Source organism: Culex pipiens, chromosome 3 (assembly GCF_016801865.2).
Source record: "Culex pipiens pallens isolate TS chromosome 3, TS_CPP_V2, whole genome shotgun sequence".
Classification (NCBI taxonomy): domain Eukaryota; kingdom Metazoa; phylum Arthropoda; class Insecta; order Diptera; family Culicidae; genus Culex; species Culex pipiens.
This window is the reverse complement of record NC_068939.1, coordinates 128,009,502-128,032,528: the sequence shown is the minus strand read 5'-3', so window position 1 is coordinate 128,032,528 and position 23,027 is coordinate 128,009,502. Positions and strand designations below refer to the sequence as shown.

General features: G+C 32.7%; 1 protein-coding gene across 2 annotated transcripts in view; it reads left to right on the top strand.

The window, feature by feature from the left end:
- The window catches only part of LOC120430524 (uncharacterized), a 444,462-nt gene that overhangs the window by 330,285 nt on the left and 91,150 nt on the right, over positions 1 to 23,027 (top strand). For both annotated transcript variants that reach the window (XM_052711253.1, XM_052711254.1), the window contains exons 4-6: positions 14,341 to 14,457; positions 19,426 to 19,606; positions 19,679 to 19,930. In XM_052711253.1, coding sequence (XP_052567213.1) covers positions 14,341 to 14,457; positions 19,426 to 19,606; positions 19,679 to 19,930 — 550 coding nt within the window. The remainder of the gene's footprint in view (positions 1 to 14,340; positions 14,458 to 19,425; positions 19,607 to 19,678; positions 19,931 to 23,027) is intronic.

Genomic DNA, 23,027 nt, shown 5'->3' with positions numbered 1-23,027 from the left:
GTTTTGGAAAGTTTTTTGTGTTTAGTGACAAAGCCACTTGAAAAACCTAAAATTCCCTAAAAATTGCATACAATATTCAATTCAGAAGAAGCATTGTATGCAAAAAAACAAAGCAAGCTGTTTTTTGCACTACTAGATGAATAAGTCACTTAAAAAAACAAGCAAATTTCCCACCGTGTCACCCAAATTTGGATTTATCAAGCAAACCTGAGGCTAAACTGCAAAGTGAAATTGCACGACGAGAAAATGCGACTGCCTGACATGTTCACTCTACTCTGAGTCCCACGAAAAAGGAATGCTTTTTGCAAACATGGTGGCATTTCAGGGGTAAGGTAGAGCCCCAAGAGAGAAGACAATTTCGTCTTCAACGGGTGCAATAACACGTGTCGCGTTAAGTACGTGCAGATAATCGTGTGGATGTTCTTGGAATGAAGTGGGACCTTTTTTTGAGCATATGTTTTCTGTAGGATTAGACGAGTTTGAGGAATTTGTTTTGATGAGTACTTTTGTGTACGGAAATAATAAAGAATTTGAGCAGATGTCTTTGCTTGAGTCAATTTTTAAGAAAATTTCTCACAATGTTCTCACAAAAAGACCAGAAGACAACAAGAAAAGAAGACAACAAGACAACAAGAAAAACCAATTAATTCACAATTTTCAAATAACCTCTTTCATACAGTCTATTCAATAGGTGTTGAACTTTGACTTCTAAGCCGTCATAATGCTCCATATGCTGCATCTTCAAAGTTCACCAAATTTGCTTTCCCTCGTCGGGAATGTTAATTTCTTTAAAATCTGTCATAAATCTATCCCCCTACCAGTACCCCGTTTCCACCTCCCTACCAAAAATTCGCAACAATCACCCCACCCAAAACTGCACTCCATCAGACTCTGTCTGGCTGTCCAAAATTGTTGTGGGGCTTATCTCCTTCTTGCTCAGCAGACAGCAATTAGACAACAGTTACCGCAAAACTGTCCTCCCCTAGTCTCAAAATCCACACATTCTCGACACGCCGGCCTCATCCATAACTGAAACCTGAAACATAAACACTTTCCGGACAATTGCCTCATCATAACATGCTCGCTCCCCCGCGCTCTGCTTCCTCTGTGCTGTCTCAATCTGAATTATTTTCGAGGGCAAGACGGCGCAGAATAGGTGGTGACAAGATTTAATTTTATTAAAAACAAGAAACAAGAAACAAGAAACAAGAAACAAGAAACAAGAAACAAGAAACAAGAAACAAGAAACAAGAAACAAGAAACAAGAAACAAGAAACAAGAAACAAGAAACAAGAAACAAGAAACAAGAAACAAGAAACAAGAAACAAGAAACAAGAAACAAGAAACAAGAAACAAGAAACAAGAAACAAGAAACAAGAAACAAGAAACAAGAAACAAGAAACAAGAAACAAGAAACAAGAAACAAGAAACAAGAAACAAGAAACAAGAAACAAGAAACAAGAAACAAGAAACAAGAAACAAGAAACAAGAAACAAGAAACAAGAAACAAGAAACAAGAAACAAGAAACAAGAAACAAGAAACAAGAAACAAGAAACAAGAACATAAAAACATAAAAACATAAAAACATAAAAACATTAAAACATAAAAACATAAAAACATAAAAACATAAAAACATAAAAACATAAAAACATAAAAACATAAAAACATAAAAACATAAAAACATAAAAACATAAAAACATAAAAACATAAAAACATAAAAACATAAAAACATAAAAACATTAAAACATTAAAACATTAAAACATTAAAACATTAAAACATTAAAACATTAAAACATTAAAACATTAAAACATTAAAACATTAAAACATTAAAACATTAAAACATTAAAACATTAAAACATTAAAACATTAAAACATTAGAACATTAAAACATTAAAACATTAAAACATTAAAACATTAAAACATTAAAACATTAAAACATTAAAACATTAAAACATTAAAACATTAAAACATTAAAACATAAAAACATTAAAACATTAAAACATTAAAACTTAAAAATAATTGTTTCAAATTGTGTTCAATTGCTTAAACTTGTTTATAGATGTTATTAATTGTTAAAAACTGATAAAAATTGTTAATTTTTTTTAATTTTTTTAATTTGTTAAAAATTATTAAAAATTGTTAAAAACCTTTAAAATGAATAAAAATTGTTTTAATTTTTTAAAAATTGATAAAAATTGTTGAAAATTGTGAAAAAATGTAAAAAATTGTAAAAAATTGTTAAAACTGTTATAAATTGTTAAAAATTGTTAAAAATTGTTAAAAATTGTTAAAAATTGTTAAAAATTGTTAAAAAATGTTAAAAATTGTTTAAAATTGTTGAAAATTGTTAAAAATTGTAAAAAATTGTTAAAAATTGTTAAAAATTGTTAAAAGTTGTTAAAAATTGTTAAAAATTGTTAAAAATTGTTAAAAATTGTTAAAAATTGTTAAAAATTGTTATAAATTCTTAAAAATTGTTTAAAAAATGTTAAAAATTGTTAAAAAAATTGTTAAAAATTGATAAAAATTGTTAAAAAATGTTAAAAATTGTTAAAAATTGTTAAAAATTGTAAAAAATTGTCAAAAAATGTTAAAAATTGTTAAAAATTGTTAAAAATTGTTAAAAATTGTTAAAAATTGTTAAAAATTGTTAAAATTGTTAAAAATTGATAATTATTGCTATTTTTTTTTAAATTGTTAAAAATTGTTAAAAATTGTTAAAAATTGTTAAAAATTGTTAAAAATTGTTAAAAATTGTTAAAAATTGTTAAAAATTGTTAAAATTTGTTAAAAATTGTTAATAATTGTTTAAAATTGTTTAAAAAATGTTAAAAATTGTTAAAAATTGTTAAAAATTGTTAAAAATTGTTAAAAATTGTTAAAAAATGTTAAAAATTGTTAAAAATTGTAAAAAATTGTAAAAAAATGTAAAAAATTGTTAAAAATTGTAAAAAATTGTCAAAAATTGTTAAAAATTGTTAAAAATTGTTAAAAATTGTTAAAAATTGATAATTATTGCTATTTTTTTTTTAAATGTTAAAAATTGTTAAAAATTGTTAAAAATTGTTAAAAATTGTTAAAAATTGTTAAAAATTGTTAAAAATTGTTAAAAATTGTTAAAAATTGTTAAAAATTGTTAAAAATTGTTAAAAATTGTTAAAAATTGTTAAAAATTGTTAAAAATTGTTGGAAATTGTTAAAAATTGTTAAAAATTGTTAAAAATTGTTAAAAAATGTTAAAAATTGTTAAAAATTGTTAAAAATTGTTAAATATTTTTTAAAGTTGTTAAAAATTGTTAAAATTGTTAAAAATTGTTGAAAATTGTTAAAACATGTTAAAAATTGTTAAAAATTGTTTAAAAAAAACCTGTTAAAAATGTTAAAAATTGAGAAAAATGGTTTATAATTGTTAAAAATTGTTCTTAATTGTTTAAAATTGTTTAAAAGAAATATACAACGAAATGAAAGCATATGAATATAGCAGAAAATCACAACAATAGAAATACGTAAATTTTCATGAAAGATGAAATAACTTGATAAGGCAAAGTAAAACAAATATGTAACAAATTAAACCACAGAATTATTTTCTTCTTGGTAAATCAAATGAAAGTAGAACAAGACAAAAGAAGAAAACTGAATTGTAAAAATAGAAAAAAATATGTGTAACTATAAGCAACAAGATGAAAAAAGATACGGTGAAATATGAACAAAAAGAACATAACAAGTTCAAGAAATGAACTAACTAACATAATTTAAAAAGATTAAACATAACAATATGATGCAAGAAATAAATGAGCTGAAACCTGATAAATATATATAGATAAAATAAATAAATAAAATAAAACGAGGCAATAATGGAGCTTTTATAATAAGTTTATTTAAGATAGAAAAAGAGACTGCTTACAAGGATTTAATAATTACGAAATAAACTAGACAAAAAAAAAGAAAATACGAATTTTACTGAATTATAAATTTGATTCACTCTCACCTCTAACACGACCATCTTGGCCTTCGTAGTCCCTTTTTTGGGAAAATATCTAAAGCACAACCATGACCATCATCGGCCTCGTCATCGTTTTCCTCGCCCTCTTCTTTTCCGGAAGCAGTAGGGACCAAGTGTGGTGGAAAATGGCCTTTTCCTGAGAGGAGACCGAGAGAGAGATAGCATCTCGTTTAGAATGGGAAGATGATTTACGTTGCGATTAGATCAGCGTTTTGAGGACCATTTTGCCTCTTGATTTATGAAACACTCTGAAGTGTATTTATGTGGGTTTTGTGGGTGTGTGTGAGTGTGAGAGTGTTTGTGGTTTCCTTCCCAATCTGTGATATTAATGTGGGAGGCAAAATTAATAAAACGATTTTTGCAATTGACCATAAATTGCGGAGGCTTGGCTGCTCGGGAAGGTCGTCGAAATGGGTCGTATTTTTTAATACCACTTCGTTTGCCTCCAGACAGTCGTCTGATGAACACGGCATCAGACAGTCTCTTTTGGTGGGAAATGGGTCGTAAAAATTGATTTTACCGATTTTTCCAATCCCGGAGCAGCTGTATTTGAAGGGGAAGTTGAAAGCAAGTTATTCATAAAATTGTTTATGCTTTCCAATCAAATAACCATAATTGATCATAATAGTCCAACCAAAACCACAGTCATTCTGCAAAACTAATATCAATTATAGTGTGATTCCGCATCAAAAGTCTAATATCAGTCCCATTTTCACAATCAATTATGTGGCTTTCAAAAACCCCCAACAACCCAGCAACAGGCCAAACCGTCAACAGTGTGGTCAGCGACGTGGTCGGCGTTCCAACGTTGGCAAGTTAATTTCGCCAACCGCACCACGGGCCAAAACTGCGAACCAGAACGGCAAAAAGCGATTTTCAATTTCCACCCTCTCCCGAAAAGTCCAGCTTGGTAAAGTCCGTAAAATTTTACGATATTGCGCTCGGTACGAAACAATTTTGGACGGTCCCCCGCGGTGGGAGTCGCCGATTTAGGGGTGTGCGCAAAGTGATTTCCGCGAAGAGGAAGTTGGACAAAGTTGGTTTGTGGGAGGCGTCCGCGTAAAACAGGGATCTAAATCCTTTTTTTTTTTTTGTTGTGATGCTGACGTGGACTGGAACATTTTCAACCTACACAGCAAACTTCATTGTGATGGGAAAAATTTATTGCGATACGCAAACATTGATACGCCCGGGGAGTTTTTGTATCGTGCAATGTTGGGATTTTGTTAATTTCGGCCAAATAACTCGTTGCACTCAAAAATCTGAAAACTCATACTTACCACGGGACATTCAAATGACTGGAGAAGTATTCATTGTTTCCTTATAGACTACTCTATATTGTATTTTAAACAGCAGTGATATTGACATTTTCATTGCAAAACAACTTCAAAATTGAATCATCTTTGAGCTTAACTAGGTTTGCTTTCAAATATATTCAAATTCTTTTGTAATTTCATAATAAATTTGTTTTTAAAGCCGAATTTAGATAATTTATCCAATTATTCATTTTTGTATTGAAACTAATTCAGCATGACTAGTTCACAAATACCCTCGTTCATTTGACATCGGCAGCAATTATTTTCACATGAATCTTTCTGCATACGGTTCAAAATTGCACGATTTTTGCATCAACCAATTTGAAATTGATTGGACAATTTTCTATCAAAGTTCCATCAGAGACCCTATGGGGCACACGCCATCGCAGAAGTTGAATATTATTGCAAATCAGTGAACCTAAAATTTCAAATATCCATGATCTAGAAAATATTTTACAAAAGGATTTTTTATTTTTCCAATTTTAGATGTTTTTTATATACTTTGATGGAGGCGCACGATCATTCACAAAGCTTCGTTTTGAGGTCAAGATTCAAGAAGTATCCCGCGCCTCCTTCGATCAAATATCCTTGAGTAACATATTTTATATGTCACGGATACTTTAAAAAACAAAAATTCAGGTAAAACTGAGTTCTTTAAAATTGATAAGAAATTTCTAAACAAACAAACTGTTTAATCTCAGGGAATAGTAATCAAAATAAATTGTAAAAATCAATTATCAATTGGTTAATCTTATTTTCATTATATTATGTGAAACTTGAGGTTGGTGTAGTTTCTAAAATAAAGAACAAAAAAAAAATTATTTTTTTAAACTGTAGGAACTTTAACACTTGAGTCATTCTCCGCCAACTCTCATAGAAGTTGCTCCTTCCCCTTTTTTGATTTCCGTGAAATTTTGCTTTTGGTTTTTGATCTTGAATTTTGGTTCTTTATCACGATCCCGAGGTCCAATTTTCAATATTTTGTGCCGGTGGGGTGGTACGAACCTTTCATTTTCTGGATATTTACAAAGCCACGCTTTTCAGTGATTTCGAGCTCGAAACCATCAAGAGATAGAAATTTGGTGTCAAAGGGACTTGGACGCCCGGTTTTCTAAGAAAACTGCTGTAAATGGTTTGAACGTATTAGTTACAAAGCTGTGAAAAACAGTTTCAAGATTGTTTAATACTTGAATGTTATACCAGGTCTTCTAATTTTTAAAAGATACAAAACTGTTTTTTATGTCGCTATGTTTATACTTAAAAAAATAATAATTAGACAACTTACAAACTATAAAAAAAAATCCCATCGAAAACAAGGGGGGGTCTGGCAAAATGTGACCAGATTCACTCCTACAACTCAATCATGTTCCTTTGAAAAAAAAATCGAAGAGTTCAGACAATTTTGCTTAAGAATAACCCTTCGGACGTTTGTTGTGACTCACCACAAAAATACATAATTTTTAGATGAAATCACCTAATACTAGCTATTACTAACCCCTTACATCAACTTTTCGTTGAATTCGAAGAGGGGTTGGGGCAACTTTTTTTCCGATTTCGTGTGAGTTGGCGGAGAATTACCCACTTGGGGTCACTTAGCTTACAAGAAAAAATACACTTTGAAATTTATCTTCTGAGTGTTTTTCTGATGAAAATTAAATTTAAGTGCAATATTTTTTGCCAAATTTTATAATATGAATAGGGCAATAGTGTGGTAAAATGTCTATAATAAACATAAAAAAATGATGAAAAAACATACCGACATCAATCAAAAACATTGAAATATCATTTTAAAAAAAAACTGGCTAAAACAGCTGTCATAATTCGCCCATGGGTCCCGGTTCACCCAAGATGAATATGACTTGGATCTTCATTGATGGAGACCAGGTACAGGTGTTAAGAAATTTGAATGTTTCAATATAAAAAAAAAACAACAACAATCTTATAATATTTAAATTTCAGAGAATATTGAACTTTCTTTATCTTCTGCATCTTAAAATTCCAATTTAAAAAATCTATCGCATGTGTTCCATGTAAGTTTTGTTATTATCTTTTTCATAAAAATCCAAAATAAATTTATGAAAAATATCGTCAAATGAGGGAGGTTAAAGTAAAGCTAAATAAGTGAATTAACGAAAACATCGTCAAATTGTTATGTGTGATTTTTTATTGCTGTTTATTGTCTTTTTAAGTTTCAAAAATGCATTCCAAAAATCACAGAAAATACGCTTTGTAGATTCAATTTAATTTTCCGAATTAAACAAAACAAAATCTAATAAAAAAAATCAATTCTGAAATAAAATATTTTTGAAAATCTGAAATTTATATAAAATAAAGACAATTTTGACTTTGAACTCAAGATAACGTATTCACGATTCTGTTTCTCTCTGAAATGTAAATATAATAAACAAGAAACAAGTTATCTGAAATTTGCATCCGATTAATATAAATAAATATGATCTAAGCATCAAGTGATATATTTATGTTTCAAGGTTGCTCAAACATGTTAATGCTTTAAGTTAGCAAAGTATATGACATTCAAATAATTTAATATTTTAGGTTAAACTTCCTCCATAAGACAGTTCCGTTCTGTAATCAGAGTCGGTGCATTTCCAACAAGCAAACCAATTGAAACACACCAAAACTCTGGCGTTTATGTGATAACATTTCGTGTGTTTTTGTTTCATGAGAAACGTATAGGAGTAGTTTTCAACTCAATTTTATCTTCCTGTTCTTACAAACAAATCTTTACTGTCTCAAAACACACAACACAAAAAAAACACAACACACCAAACATGATCAAACAATGAAGAAATCCTATCCACAAAAAAAACTAACCGTATCCATCCCAAACCCTTCACCATACAATGTATAACCCAAATCCAAATGAGAACTCCGAAAAAAAGTGATAATTTAATTTGGGAACACCATCAATCCCACACCCCCTTCACACATGAAGCACTGTTATTTGGCTGAAAGAGATGCAAAAAAATACCAACAACAACGGAGAGAGCACGCCACTCTATCCATCCACTTTATCCAATTAGAGGGCACTTGGAAATTGGCTCCATTTTTACCCCAAATATGTTTTTTTCGCATCCTGCCAGTCAGCTTTGCTTTGTTTTGTTAGCAAGGATGCTTCTCCAAATTTTCGGGGGTGGCTAACCTTGTGCACAGTGAGAAAATTGGTTTTTTTTGCTTTTGTATTTTTGTAATCTTGCCAAAAGATACAAAAATATAAATAATAAAATCATTTCATTTCAATTTTTGGGTAATGAAAATTTACTCAAGAAAATATAAACCAAAATTTCGTTCTATTATGTTGATAATTTAGGTATAAATATTAAAAGAATAGTTATTTTTGTTTTCTTTAAAAAATTATAAAAAAAAAACTAAAGTTTCACACTTTTCAAACTGTGCGTGTTGATTTTACCTGAAAAAGCAGCGTAGAGCGGGATCTTCCCCGCACTTCAATTACAACGCAAAAAGGAGGCTCCCCCTCTTCCTAAAGAGTGGTGGGAGATGCGATCCACGTGGCATGATTGCACACTGTAAACACACACACCCTCACGCACACACGTTTTGCGTGCGCGCGAAACAGTAATTGGATTTTGATTGGAGTTGAATGGTTTGTTTTATATACATTATGGAAGCGATTTTAAAATGAAATGAGTATGTGTGTGTGTGCGTAGTGATGACAATGTGAAGGGGAGAAATTACTCACCCCACGCACACACACAATCACTTTGATAGGCACCGGGGGGATATTTAATTAGTGGAAGGGAAATCACGTCGGGAAAATGCGTTCGGATTGTGTGGTTGATGCGATTATATAGGAACTGACAATTGATTACACATATTGGAAGGAGATAATTCCAGCTGACGCAACGAGTAATATCGAGCCTGATTGCATATCATTATGAATCAAAGTTGATGGAATGGAAAACAAACAAACAAAATGATTTAAATAAATGATTATTATTGAGAATGGCTTAAATGAGCAAACAAACGATAACCCTCATAATTACTCAGTAAAACAAAAACTTTTTTCTATGAAATAAAATGAAGTTTTTGTCTTTATGAATATTTCATTATTTTAACACTTGTAGCACCAACGGGGTCAAAACTTACGCGAAGCACCAAGGGGGTCAAAAAAGTTGGAAATGCAACTTCATCCGGCTGTATCTCGGCGAAAACTCAACCGATTTGGATTATTCTTGTTGCATTCGATCCGGAAGAAAGTCAAAAATCACCTCCATCAAGGTAGTTTCAAAACGGATGCGTCAAACTAAAGTTATAATAAAAAAGGGCATTTCCAACTTTTTTTCCAAGGGTTGTATGAGCCGGTGAAAATGCATTTCCAACTTTTTTGACCCCGTTGGGGCTACAAGTGTTGAACTGTGTTTATGACATCTATAAATATTAGTAGTTTATGCAACAAATTGCAAAAAGAGGATTTTTTCAGCACGAGTCGTACATTTATCCAACGAGGTTCACCGAGTTGGATAAATACGAAGAGTGCTGAAAAAATCAAGTTTTGCAACGAGTTTCATACAACATTTTTTGCAATTCCAAAAAACACCCTTTGAGTGAAATTTTAAGTCAAATTTTCATGTATTTTGTCAATAAATCGTTTAAATCAAAAAAATGTTGAAAAGTGTTACTTTTCGAAACAAGTGCTGAAAAGTTCAACTTTTCAGCACCCATTTGAGTGCTTTTCAGCATTTATTTTGAAAAGTGTTGCTATTCGATTCTGTTATTTTTGGTACAGAAAAGTAGGCTATTTCGTCGTTCAAGAATGACAGGAAAAGTAAGTAGTTTCACGACGGAATTGCAAAAAAAAAATTTCGATGGTTTTGATCGAGGAGCTCTTTGTTGCGTTGGGTTCGTATAAGCCCAAGGAAGGTTTATACGCTAACGAATTGAAACTTTGACCACTCTGGAACCGATTCCGGAGCATCGGCAAATTGCATGGACAAAGTTACGTAAAATCAAATTTTGATCGCAGGAGGCTGAATAAGCAAAAAAGCAAACACGTAGACAAACGAAAAAAAGGGCAGAACGAAGTTTGTCGGGTAAGGCTTGTTTTTTATAAAACGAGTTTGTTTTGTAATAAGTTTATAAAAGATTCAAGTCACTTCCCCCCCTCGTCCCTTTCAAATTTTGGTGGCATAACATTGCAAATGTTATCCAATTTTGATCAGTGTTTTTTTTAATTCACGAGATATTAGCCATTCCAGGTCAACTGGGTAAACTTTTAGACTCGACCTTCACCGGTTTGGACCAAACTTGGAGAGGAAGTTCATCTATCATCCCTCTTTCTTTGTCACCGCCCTCTTTTTTACGGTTATCTTAAAAACTTTTTATTCTTTTTCCAACCCTTTGATCAAAAGACTTTCTTCTGGTTGCATTTTATAGAAAATTGCCGAATACAAAATATCAACCCGCAAATGCCTTCCAATATTGTTTTTTGCAATTTATGGTTTAAATCTTGGTTTTCACCCATTCCATAATTTTATATGTTTTTAATATGATCATCATCGTGTTCCTCGGACAATTTTACTTAAGAATCAATGCATATCTCAAACAAACTAAAAGTCCGAATTTCCTCGCAAACAGTTTTGCATAATAAATTCAGAGTTTTTATATTTGATAGGCTGTTCAGCATATAACATTTTGATTGAAAGTTAGAATTTAAAAATAAATTAAGATTCAAACTTCGTTTGATCGAGATACAATTAATTTGACGTAATTTTTTTTTTAATTTTTCAAGATTTTTTCGGAGCCCTAAGAAATTACAACGAAATTTGATAATTTGATGTGCCTATATAAAGATTCATTAAATTTTAAATTTTTGGCTATCTTGATTGATTCTAGTTGACATATCGGGAAAAAAACCTTAGATAAAAAATATATCTTAGTTTAAAAAATCATTTTATTAAACTAAAAATTGAATTCAAAGTCTCCAAGACATTTGCCATTAATTAATATTTGAGGCCTGGATGGCTAGTAACAGTATTTTTTTATTTTTGCAAATCCAAAGTTTACCTACAGCCGGATCAACTAATTGAAAGTAATAACATTTTATAATATTTAAAAAATCTCCAAAATGTTTTGCACGGACCAAGAAAGTATGAATTTGAAAAAAATATACTTAAATTTGGCTAGAACTTGATGTGTCAAAATTTCCAGAACATATTTTTGGACTGTTTTCGATGCGCATTCTAGAAACTTAAAAAATCTATGATTTCCATAAAAAGTTATATAACAAATACTATTAGGGTAATTCTCTACCAACTCACACGAAATCTGGAAAAGTTGCCCCGACCCCTCTTCGATTTGCGTGAAACTTTGTCCTAAGAAGTAACTTTTGTCCCTGATCACGAATCCTAGGTCCGTTTATTGATACCTCGTGACGGAGGTGCGGTACGACCCCTTCAATTTTCGAACATGCGAAAAAAGAGGTGTTTTTCAATAATTTGCAGCCTGAAACGGTGTTGAGATAGACATTTGGTGTCAAAGGGACTTTTATGAAAAATTAGACGCCCGATTTGATGGCGTACTCAGAATTCCGAAAAAACGTATGTTTCATCGAAAAAAAACACTAAAAAAGTTTTAAAAACTCTGCCATTTTCCGTTACGCAACTGTAAAAAATGTTGGAACATGTCATTTTATGGGAAATTTAATGTACTTTTTGAATCTACATTGACCCAGAAGGGTCATTTTTTCATTTAGAACAAAAATTTTCATTTTAAAATTTCGTGTTTTTTTCTAATTTTGCAGGGTTATTTTTTAGAGTGTAACAATGTTCTACAAAGTTGTAGAGCAGACAATTACAAAAAAATGATATATAAACATAAGGAGTTTGCTTACAAACATCACGAGTTTTCGCGATTTTACGAAAAAAAAGTTTTGAAAAAGTTGGTCGTCTTTGATCATGGCCGTTCATGGTCACCCGCTACAGAAACGGACGAGGAAACAAAGAGAAACACAAAAAGCAACTTTTTGGGGGTATTAGTATCGATAGAATAGATTTTTCGTTGGAATTTCGTACCAACCCGGAGTTACGTCGTCGGAAAAGCCGCCGGCATCCGAACCATTCCACTATTCACAAATCAACCTATGTGGCATCGGAAAGAGCATAAAATTTCCGATCTTTTGATACCCAAACATCTAGGTTTGCTATAAAACCCACGTTTTTAAATACCTAGGTAATAACATGGTTTCGTATGAGCAACCTGCCAAAAATGTATGGACTTTCCTAATTTTTGTTTTCGTGTATCAAACTTACTTTTTTAAGGAGACAGCAAATCGATTGGAAAATGTCTTCTCAAGAAACAAATTTCCAAATAATTTGTAGTACTTTCTTGTATAGATAGTCTTAAAATAAGTATGATGATTTGCATTGAGGGACTTCATATCCATTTAAATTTGAACAAATTGCAGGATTTTTTTATCCACCAACCTGAAAATAAGTTCGAACTTAACCCTGGCCCCTTTAATGCGACATCAATTTGTTTCCTTCGCCCACTTGCAATAACCATTAAACTAAACTGTTTAACACGTGATTGTCAGTGTCATTTTGGTCGAGACCTCTGTCCGCCCCTTTTGGGAACAACCCCCAAATCGTTACCCGGGAATTGATTCCAGGCTGTGAGCAAGGAGAAAAATAGCAAGCCCCCCAGCCAAGGTGAAACCGGTGGCCATTACTGTTATCGGAACGCGGAACCGAGGAAAAGCTGGATTTTTCCCCACGCGGGATATAAGGTGGTACTCCAAAAACAGCGCAATTCAATTTCACTACAAGGGTTAATAAAACTGAAAGCCGTAAAAATAACCATAAAATGAGAGCCCGAAAAACGACGAAGCGTGGACTTTTTCCGGTCCAGGGGGGAAAATCTCTCGTGTTTTTTTTTTTTTTTTTTTTGTTGCTCTCACTTTCCGACAGGAAGCTGTAATCGCCATCAGACACGAAAAACAATCTGGAAGCCATCAACATCGTTGTTGGTGGTGGTGGAGGAGGAGGGAAAGTCGTCTTCGTCCCGGCTTTAGTTGGACTGAAACGATGCTGCTAAACTAGCGGCTTTTAGTAGGTTAACGCGAATGTTGTCACTTTTTTCGCGGGGAATTACACTGGTTGACAAGTGTTTTTTGGAGAAGTATTTTTAAAGTTTTTTTTTGGGCCAAAACACATACACAATTTTTAAAAATTCCAAAACTGTGTTGTTACTTTCACGAGCTTAAACAAAAGTAAGTAAGTATGTAAAGTAAGTCATTTTCCGTGCCTTCCAGTGTTGGAAAAATCTCCTCCTGCCAAAATAGCCCCCAAAAATCCAAGGCATAGAAGGCGAAACAAAAAGTAACGACTCCCACAGGAAGAATCGCTTCTGTCTACTCTTGAACGATGGCACAGGCTCTAACCAAGAAGCATAAATTTAGCTAATTTAATTGCCATTTAGGCACTTTTTCTCGGCCTCTTCAGCCGATCAGGGCACAAGCGAAGAAGTTGAGGAGCTTTGGTGAGGGGGGTGTTAGCTTTAATATTTTGGCGCTGACTGGTTTTTCCTGCGAGGGCAAAGTAATGACGCAATAAACTTCCACTAGAATTTGTTTTGCATTAATGAAATTTGGTGTTTGGGGGAATGGAAAAACTGAGCGAACGCTTTGACGCTTTGAGGGCAATTACATTCAAATAATTAGTCAAATAGATGGTTGTGAAAATCATGCTGGATGTTGATGGTGAGTTGCTAATTAATGGTTTAAAATCGCAAACTAATTGATTTCAATTGAAGCTAAAGCGAATCAATCAGAATGTGCCTAATTAAATATTGTGACTTTTGATGTTTTCCTTCCAGGAAGCAATTAATTGTAGAGTGTTCAAAAGGGACAACATTTCCGCAAAGTAAACCCCTTTCATTTGTTGACAAGACAAATAAACCTTTCACTTGGCTGAAGACAAGCAAAAAACAACCGATCCAAGACGTTTCTCCTGACATTTTGTTTTTCTTTTGCCCATTTCAGTCACATAACCCGAACCGCCGGATGGCTGCCCCCGATCGAGAACTGGGTCCAGACCATCGACCTGCCCTACGGCTGGGAAAAGGCAATCGACCTGAAGGGACAACCCTACTACATCAAGTGAGTATCGTCGGCAATATTTCACGTTGGCTGTAGCATTTTGCATTTTTTAGCCATTGAATTATTTTTCTTCAGATTTAAATGATTGTTATACAATTAACCATAAGTGGTCCAGAACCAAGAGTTTTTCTAATGCGTACACTGGAAGACGTTGAAATGTGTAGCGAAATGTTTAGGATTCTTATTTTTCTTATAATGTTTGTGATTCTTTTCGTCTATTTTATTTTTGGCTATCCCTCGACTCCAACCAGAGGCGATAGATAAAAAATAAATAGGTCATTCCAGGTCAACTGAATACATTTTGGACTCGCCCTTCACCGATTGGGACCAAACTTGGAGGGAACGCTCATCTATCGAAAGTTAACAGAAATCCCAGGTTTGGTGCTGATTGGACCATCCCTCTATTTTTGACACCGCCCTCTTTTTTGACGATTTTCTAAAACATTTTTTTTTCATTTAATCATAACTTTGCAACTATTTGAGCAAAAGACTTTCTACATGTTGCATTTTATAGAAAATTGTCTAAGGAATTTCCTAAAAATAAAATTTTAACCCTTAAATGCCCACTAATATTATATTTTAACGTTTTAAGTATTAAAATTCAGTTTTGACCAAGTCCTTATATTTTTATTTGTTTTATTTTATCACCATCGTGTTCCCCGGACAATTTTACATAATAATCAATGTAGAACTCAAACTAAAATGAACTACTTGCGAGATACAGCGATTTTACTGCAAAAGTTTGATTTTGCGCAGCACTCGGAAGAACATGGTGTAGTTTTCAACAAAAAGGGATGAATCCCGCATAGTTCGGTTTTTTTATGAGAGAAACTTATTTCGGATTTGAATTTATATGACAGAGTGCAGCGCAAAATCAAACTATTTTCAGTAAAATCGCAGTATCTCGCAAGTAGTTCATTTTAGTTTGAGTTTTACATTGATTATTATGTAAAATTGTCCGGGGAACACGATGGTGATAAAATAAAACAAATAAAAATATAAGGAATTGGTCGAAACTGAATTTTAATACCAACTTAAAATGTTAAAATATAACATTAGCGGGCATTGAAGGGTTTAAAATTTATTTTTAGCAAATTCCTTGGACATTTTTTTATAAAATGCAACATGTAGAAAGTCTTTTGCTCAAATAGTTGCAAAGTTATGATCAAATGAAAAAAAATGTTTTAGAAAATCGTAAAAAAAAGGGTGGTGCCAAAAATAGAGGGATGGTCCAATCAGCACCAAACTTAGGATTTCTGTTAACTATCGATAGATGAACGCTCCCTCCAAGTTTGGTCCAAATCGGTGAAGGTCGAGTCCAAAAGTGTACTCAGTTGAGACCTGGAATGACCCAAATACAATACAAGAGACGATAGATAAAAAATAAATATGATTAATAAATATACGGCCAGAACTGTTGAGAGAATACCTAAATATGTTGATTCTAACATATTATATTCAATTCATTTAATTATTTAACCAAACTGAATTTTACATGAATTCATGCAAAAATCGATTTTTCGACTGTGAAATAAGGCTGATACAAATATTTTCAATAGTTTTTTGTCCCCCCCCCCCTTAAAAAGCGACCAAAAAAATCAGAGGGCAACAATTTTTTTTTTAAGATTTTCGCAACATCAAAGTTTTATAAGTGAAAAACTATTTCTTTTCCCAAAATACCGTAAATTGTTATTAAAAAAACACTTGTAGTATTAATTTGCAACCAACATTTTCACGAGAAAACATTATTTAGAAAATACACAAATTTTAATGATTTGCAATTTATAGATGTAAGTGCCTAAGCCTACGTAAGCGATTTAAAATAAAGTTCACTAAATTTGAAAAGTTAGTGTAAAATACCATATTTTCTATCGTATTTTCATAGTTCTTTTTCATCATAAAATTTTTGAAAATGTAAATAATTTATAATTTTATGATATTTGATGAACATTTTAGTATTAAAAACTATAATCTATTTCAAGAAATAATTTTATATTTTTTAAGTTTTAAACTACATCAACAAAAGAACGACAGTTTAAAAAAAACCTTTAAAATTTCAATGGAAATTGAAGTCTTATCATATGAAATTAATTTAAAATGCATTTCCTAAGATGAATATTATATTTAGCATATGTGGGCTCGATTATACATAATTTGATATTTCATGAAATTCCGGTGTACAGTTCGACAAGTTTAGTTAAAACAAATTTTTTCGTCAATGTTAAGATATTTCAAAAACTAATGATTGCAAAACAACTGAACTAGTGTAAAATGCATTTCAAACACTTTTTTCATTCAAATGTTAATACCATAGCTAAGCAATTCCTTTTGAAAAGAGCCTAAACCGAAAAAAAAGTTCTCCGATCGGGCTCAAAATTTTTATGGGGGTTTCTTGGACAAAATAATTAGACCCGTATTTTTTTGTTTGGCCGTCAGGGTTACCTACATCGTGCTAGGGTGGTTAAAAAAATGGCAATTATCGTAATTTTTCGCAAAAAACACTTTTTTCAAAAAATCATATCTCCGCGTCATTTCATCCGCTTTCAGCTGTCGTAGACGCAAAAGAAAGGTGATTAGTTTGGCTATTTGGGGAAAATAGTAAGAAGTTTTAAAAATCAAGCTAATCATTTGAAAAAGTAGTATGAAAACTTAAAATGGCGTTTTGACCGTATCTGTACAAAAGAGCCTATATCTGAAAATATGTTTATCGGATTCCTCGGAAAATTTCACATAACATTAAAAAAAATGGCGATGTCGAAATGTACGTTTCCGAGATATAATTTTTTGAAAATAAAAACTGAGCTTTCCGATGCGCCACGCGCAAAAATAGGAATATGACGAAAACAAGAAAAAATCTACTTTTTTCAGTAAAACTGCGAGAACTTTAAAATTTTAGTGATGACCTATACATGTTTGGGTATCAAAATTTTCGTAACTGAATGACGCAACTTTTGATACCGAAACATGTAGGTATTTTTTTCGGTTTAGGCTTTTTTTCAAATGGAATTGCTGTATTTTTTTTTTATAACGTTAAAAACCTTGATTAAAAGATAAACAAGTTTTTTTTGATTTTTGCTTTTTTCCTGTGAAAGTCGTTCTTTTGATGACAAAAATTGAAAAATTGAAAATTATATAATAAAAATATTGATGTTTTTCAAATTGAAGGATATCACGAATAACCGTTGTATGGATAGTTTAATTAATCAACAAAGTGAGTATTTTTTAAAGCCTAATTGTTTTAGGTCCGTTTCGGTGCTGGAAGCTTGTTAGGACCAAGTTGGCTTACAGAATGCCAACTCGTGCATGAACCACGTGGCCTCAAAATTGTAAATATTTACTTTTAGTATAAAATTAAATGTTTAAAATCTTTCAGTTGAGTGTGTAAAATTTGAGCAAAATTGCCACACTCTCAATAGAGCAATTCCAGCCCAAAACAGGAATTTTTTAGGTACTTTTTTCTCGACCCTCTCCGATTTCAATGAAACTTTGGAGACATGTTATCCTAGGCATATATAAGCCATTTTTGTGTTTATGGAGCCAGTTACACTCGATAATGACATTTGAGAAGGGCGTAAGTGTTTTAAATATTTTTGTATTTCGTAATTTAAATATTGCTGTATCTCGAAGCCGTTGCATCGTATCAAAAAATGGTCAGAGACAAACTTGTAGGAAATTTGACGGGCTTTCCGAAAAAAATACACTGAAAGAAAAAAACACTCCACTTTTATGAGATTTTTTGATTTTTAAGTTTAAAAGTCAAATTTGAAGGTGAGCCCACGATTTTTTTTCGTTCAAAATTTTTGTGAAAATAGCCTAAGATGTTACAAAAAGACTCACGAAAAATGCAGGATGGAGCAACTCACCTAAAAAAAATATAAAAATCATTTACTGAAACTGTTTTTTTGAATTGGATGTATGTGCTTACAGATATAAGCTAATTACATTGCTCATAACTGAAAACATAATATTTTTTCAGTGTAGTATAGTAACCTGGATTGTAAATTAGCTTATATCTGTAAGCCCATACATCCAATTGAAATGTGGTCAAAGACAAACTTATAGGAAATTGGACGAGCTTTTCGGTAAAAATATTTTCGAGACTGAAAAATCAAGTCTGTCATAAAGAAATTGCCAAAAACCATCAAAAAAACCTATTTTTTCAACATTTTTATTTTTAAAACCGCTGTAACTTCACAAGGATTGGACTTAGGACAATGGTCAATATGGAGACTTTTATGTAAAATTGTCTAGAGAATCGATTCCCGTATTCGGCTTTTGAAAATTTTGACGTTTAGAGCACTTTTCAAAAAAACAGTTTCAGTAAATGATTTTTGTATTTTTTTAGGTGAGTTGCTCCATCTTGCATTTTTCGTAAGTCTTTTTGTAACATCTTAGGCTATTTTCACAAAAATTTTGAACAAAAAAAAATCGTTGGCTTACCTTCAAATTTGACTTTTAAACTTAAAAATCAAAAAATCTCATAAAAGTGGAGTGTTTTTTTCTTTCAGTGTATTTTTTTCGGAAAGCCCGTCAAATTTCCTACAAGTTTGTCTCTGACCACTTTTTGATACGATGCAAAGGCTTCGAGTTACAGTAATTTTTAAATTACAAAACACAAAAATATTTGAAACACTTACGCCCTTCTCAAATGTCATTATCGAGTGTAACTGGCTCCATATACACAAAAATGGCTTATATATGCCTAGGATAACATGTCTACAAAGTTTCATTCAAATCGGAGAGGGTCGGGTACAACCGATTCCCTATATTACATGGAATTGCTCAATACAATAATGATTAAAAAATTCAACATCTGGATAATAATGCAAATAAAATTCGAGTTGAAATCACTTTTAAAATAGAAAGTGCAAGTTATTTTAAAGTCAATCCAAAATAATATTAAAGTCCGGTCTACGAATTCCATTTTCCGTGAGATTCCTGATGAATAATCAACTCCTTCAATTTCAGTCACCTGAACAAGACCACCACGTACGAGGAGCCGGAGCGGTACCACTACAACGACTCACCGCCGGAGCCACGGCTGGTGGTCCTCCATCGGAGCCCCACGCTCGGCTTCGGCTTCGTGGCGGGCAGCGAAAAACCTGTGATTGTGCGGTTCGTGACCGAGGGTGGCCCTAGTGTACATAAGGTGAGTTTCTTTTGCGTTTGTTAAAGTGTCAGAAGGTGTTCAAACTAAATTTCCATCCTTCTTCCTTCCCAGTTGGAGCCCGGTGACCAAATATTAGCTGTAAACGGCGAGGACGTCAAGGAGGCGCCCCGCGACCATGTGATACAATTAGTTAGAAATTGCGAAAGTACGGTGTCGCTGCTGGTGTGCCAACCGCAGCTGTACAACGCCGTCGGCCGGAAGTCGACGCTGCTGTCGGCGGGCAAGAAGGCGAAGCTGAAATCCCGCCCGATCCGGGTCCGGTTCGCGGAGAGCGTGTGCGTCAACGGGGCGCCGCTGTTTCCGGTGAGTGAAAACCCCAAATAAACCACTCCCCGTAATGAGGCCGGAAAGGAAAGACCCTCTTTTGGATAACCGGAAAGGAGATCTCTTTTCAGGGGTTTCCGGACTGCTCCCCTTTCGGGGATTCCGCCTCGACTCCTAGAAGTTACAAATTAAACATTTTACGACCCACCCCGACCGTGTCATTATCGATTCTGGCGATGGCCTCTTTTGGGGCGGTCCAGTGGGGAATATCTCCAACAAAAAGGCAGATTTCGGACTAGACCCCGTTCCACTTAAATACCAATAAACAGTGCGATAGTATGTTTGTGTCCGACGCTCGTAATGAAAATTGACACGTAAAATGACCATGGGATCATCAGCTAATATTAGTAGTTTATTATTATGAGGAGGGAGGAAATGGGTGGGATGAAACTTTGATTACGACTTTCGGTGGAGATTTGGGCTGGGATTTTGCTGACCAAGAAAATCTACCATCTTATTTTGGATTACAATGTTTTAAACTGTTCTAAAGAAAATGTTGAAACTATAAATTTATAAAACTATTAATTAAGTTGTACTTTCAAAGAAAAATAGTAAGAAGTTTCAAAAATCTAGCTTAACATATGAAAAGGTCGTATGAAACTTTAAAATACCGTTTTGACGATTGTCTGGACCATAGAGTCTATGTCTGGAAATATTTTTATCGGATTCCTCATACAATTCTACGAAACATACTAAAAAATGGTTGGAGTTCATAAACAGGACTCCGACATATGAGACGATTGGGTTCGGGGAAGTGGCGTTCGAGGAAATGGTCATTCGGGGTTATGGTCATTCATGAAAATAATTTTAAGGGATATGGCAAATTAGGGGAAGTGGCTATTCGGGAAAATGATTTTTAGGGAAATCGTGTGGTCTATCAGGGAAATGGAACTGTCAAAAATTGATCGCGGTGTGATCAATGTGGTAGATGCTTTGGTGGATTTTTGACAGTTAGAATTATTTCAAGAAAATCTACCGCGGTTAACCAAAATCACATTAACAATACAACTCCAATCTTGTTTTATCAATTATTTGGATATAACTTTGCATAATAAATGTCAAAACTGTGTTATATGATGAATTCACACATTAACAAAACAATAAAATAAAATAAAAATATTAGTTCACCAAAACTGTGAAACTATTCACTGAAATATTTCATAGGCGCCCGAAGCTTCGGGAAGACAAAGCAGAAATTTATGGTTTGGATTTCCTTAAATTGTGGCAAATATTTATATAAAATATCAATTGTTTTGTTGCTAACAGCTTATTTGAGAGCTAACGAATGTCATTCACTAAAATTTCAGTCGAAATTTGTGCAATTCATAAGCAAAATCGAATTGATATTGTTAAACTGATAATTTTGTGCGATTTTTTGGAAACTTTTCATTGCAAACATTTAATGACACATGTCAGGCTGACATTTGGCAGAGAAGTGTCAAAACCCGCCAAACTTTTCATCGACTTGGCATGAGAAAACTTTTCGATGAAACGTTTCAAGAAAACAGAAAACCCACCAAAATATTCAGTTTAACAATACGGCTCGAGTGTCCGGATTTTGAATCAGCTTTTATCATTGTCCGGGATTCGAAGCTAAACAAGTCATTTTATTAATTTTTATTAAAATTCTGATGAAAATAGGGGAACAGCATCTAACTCCATCGTGCCTCTAATGTAAGCATATCTGCACTTTGACGTTCATTTACAGCTTTTTGAAAGCGTTTTCAACTGAAACCGAAGCTTTGTTGTTAAACAGACAATTTTGGTGGATTTTTTGGAACATTTAATCGCACAAATTTAATGGCACACGTCAGGCCGACGTTTGGCGAAGAAATGTCAATCCCCACAAAAATTTTCACCGACATGACATGAGAAAGCTTACCAATGAAACGTTTCAAAGAAATCCACCAAAATTGTAGGTTTAACAATACAAATCGAGTGATAAATAGCTCAATAGGAAGTGAGTAAGCAAGTTTCTATTAACAGTTTTACAAAAAAAAAGTTGTTTAAATACACAGAAAAAAAAAGTTGAATTTTGGAATGTTGAAAATTTGGTAGGTTGAATATTACGTCTTTTTTGAGTAATATTACATAAAAAATGTGTAAAAATGTGAACCTGATGAATATTCATCAAAAACTGATGAAAATTCATCATTTTCAGGGGTAAAATTAATCATTTTTTTTTTTGCCACAAAATCTGTCACCATTTCCTGATGAATATTACCATAATTTTTTTTTCTGTGTAGTAAAAATCAGCAAATGCGATGGAGTTAGAGCGGGTGCTTAACCTGCGATATTTGCGTTGCAAAAACAAAGGAGGCAAATTTAGCTAACGAAAATCACTCCCGAAGTTCTGAAACTTTATGTTAGCACCACCTAAATTCATTAATTTTGTGACGTTACACCTGCAAGTAAAGTAGTGAAATTTTTTTTCCGTTGAATAATCAAGATAATGTTTTTATTTGTGTTTCTGTTTACCGATATCTCGTGTGCGAGAAAGAAGAGCCATCTTGATGAGCATCAACAGATTTTCTTTTCATGAAGATTTTTCCATCGCTGCATCTGGGTATGGGTACATTTTTATGACAGAAAAAATGTGTAATTTACCTCTTTAATGTGTAAATTTACCACTATTCCTGTATTTTGCCACTCTTTCAGTCTAAATTGATGTAACATTACATCATTAAAGTGGTAATATGTATTAAATCTTCAAATTTTACACCATCCAAATTTACACAATTTTTTATTGCGTACATTTCAGTAATGGGAGCCTGATTAAAATCTGGCAACACTGGTTGAGTTTCCTAGCACTTATGTAGAACTTGCGTATACTTGATGGCGGCCGGATGTCATAATATTTAATATAAAAAATACTTAGAAAACAAGCTTAAATATTTAAAGAAAACACAACCCAAGTAGCAAGTAAAACATCGCTTTTTAATTTGTTGTTGAACAATTGCTGCACAAGCGTTTTTATACGTTGATTATTGAACAAGTGTCATAAAATTTGACCAATTGTTAACATTTTGATCCAAAAAACCTTTGTTCAACATGGTTGTGTAACTAAAATGCCAAA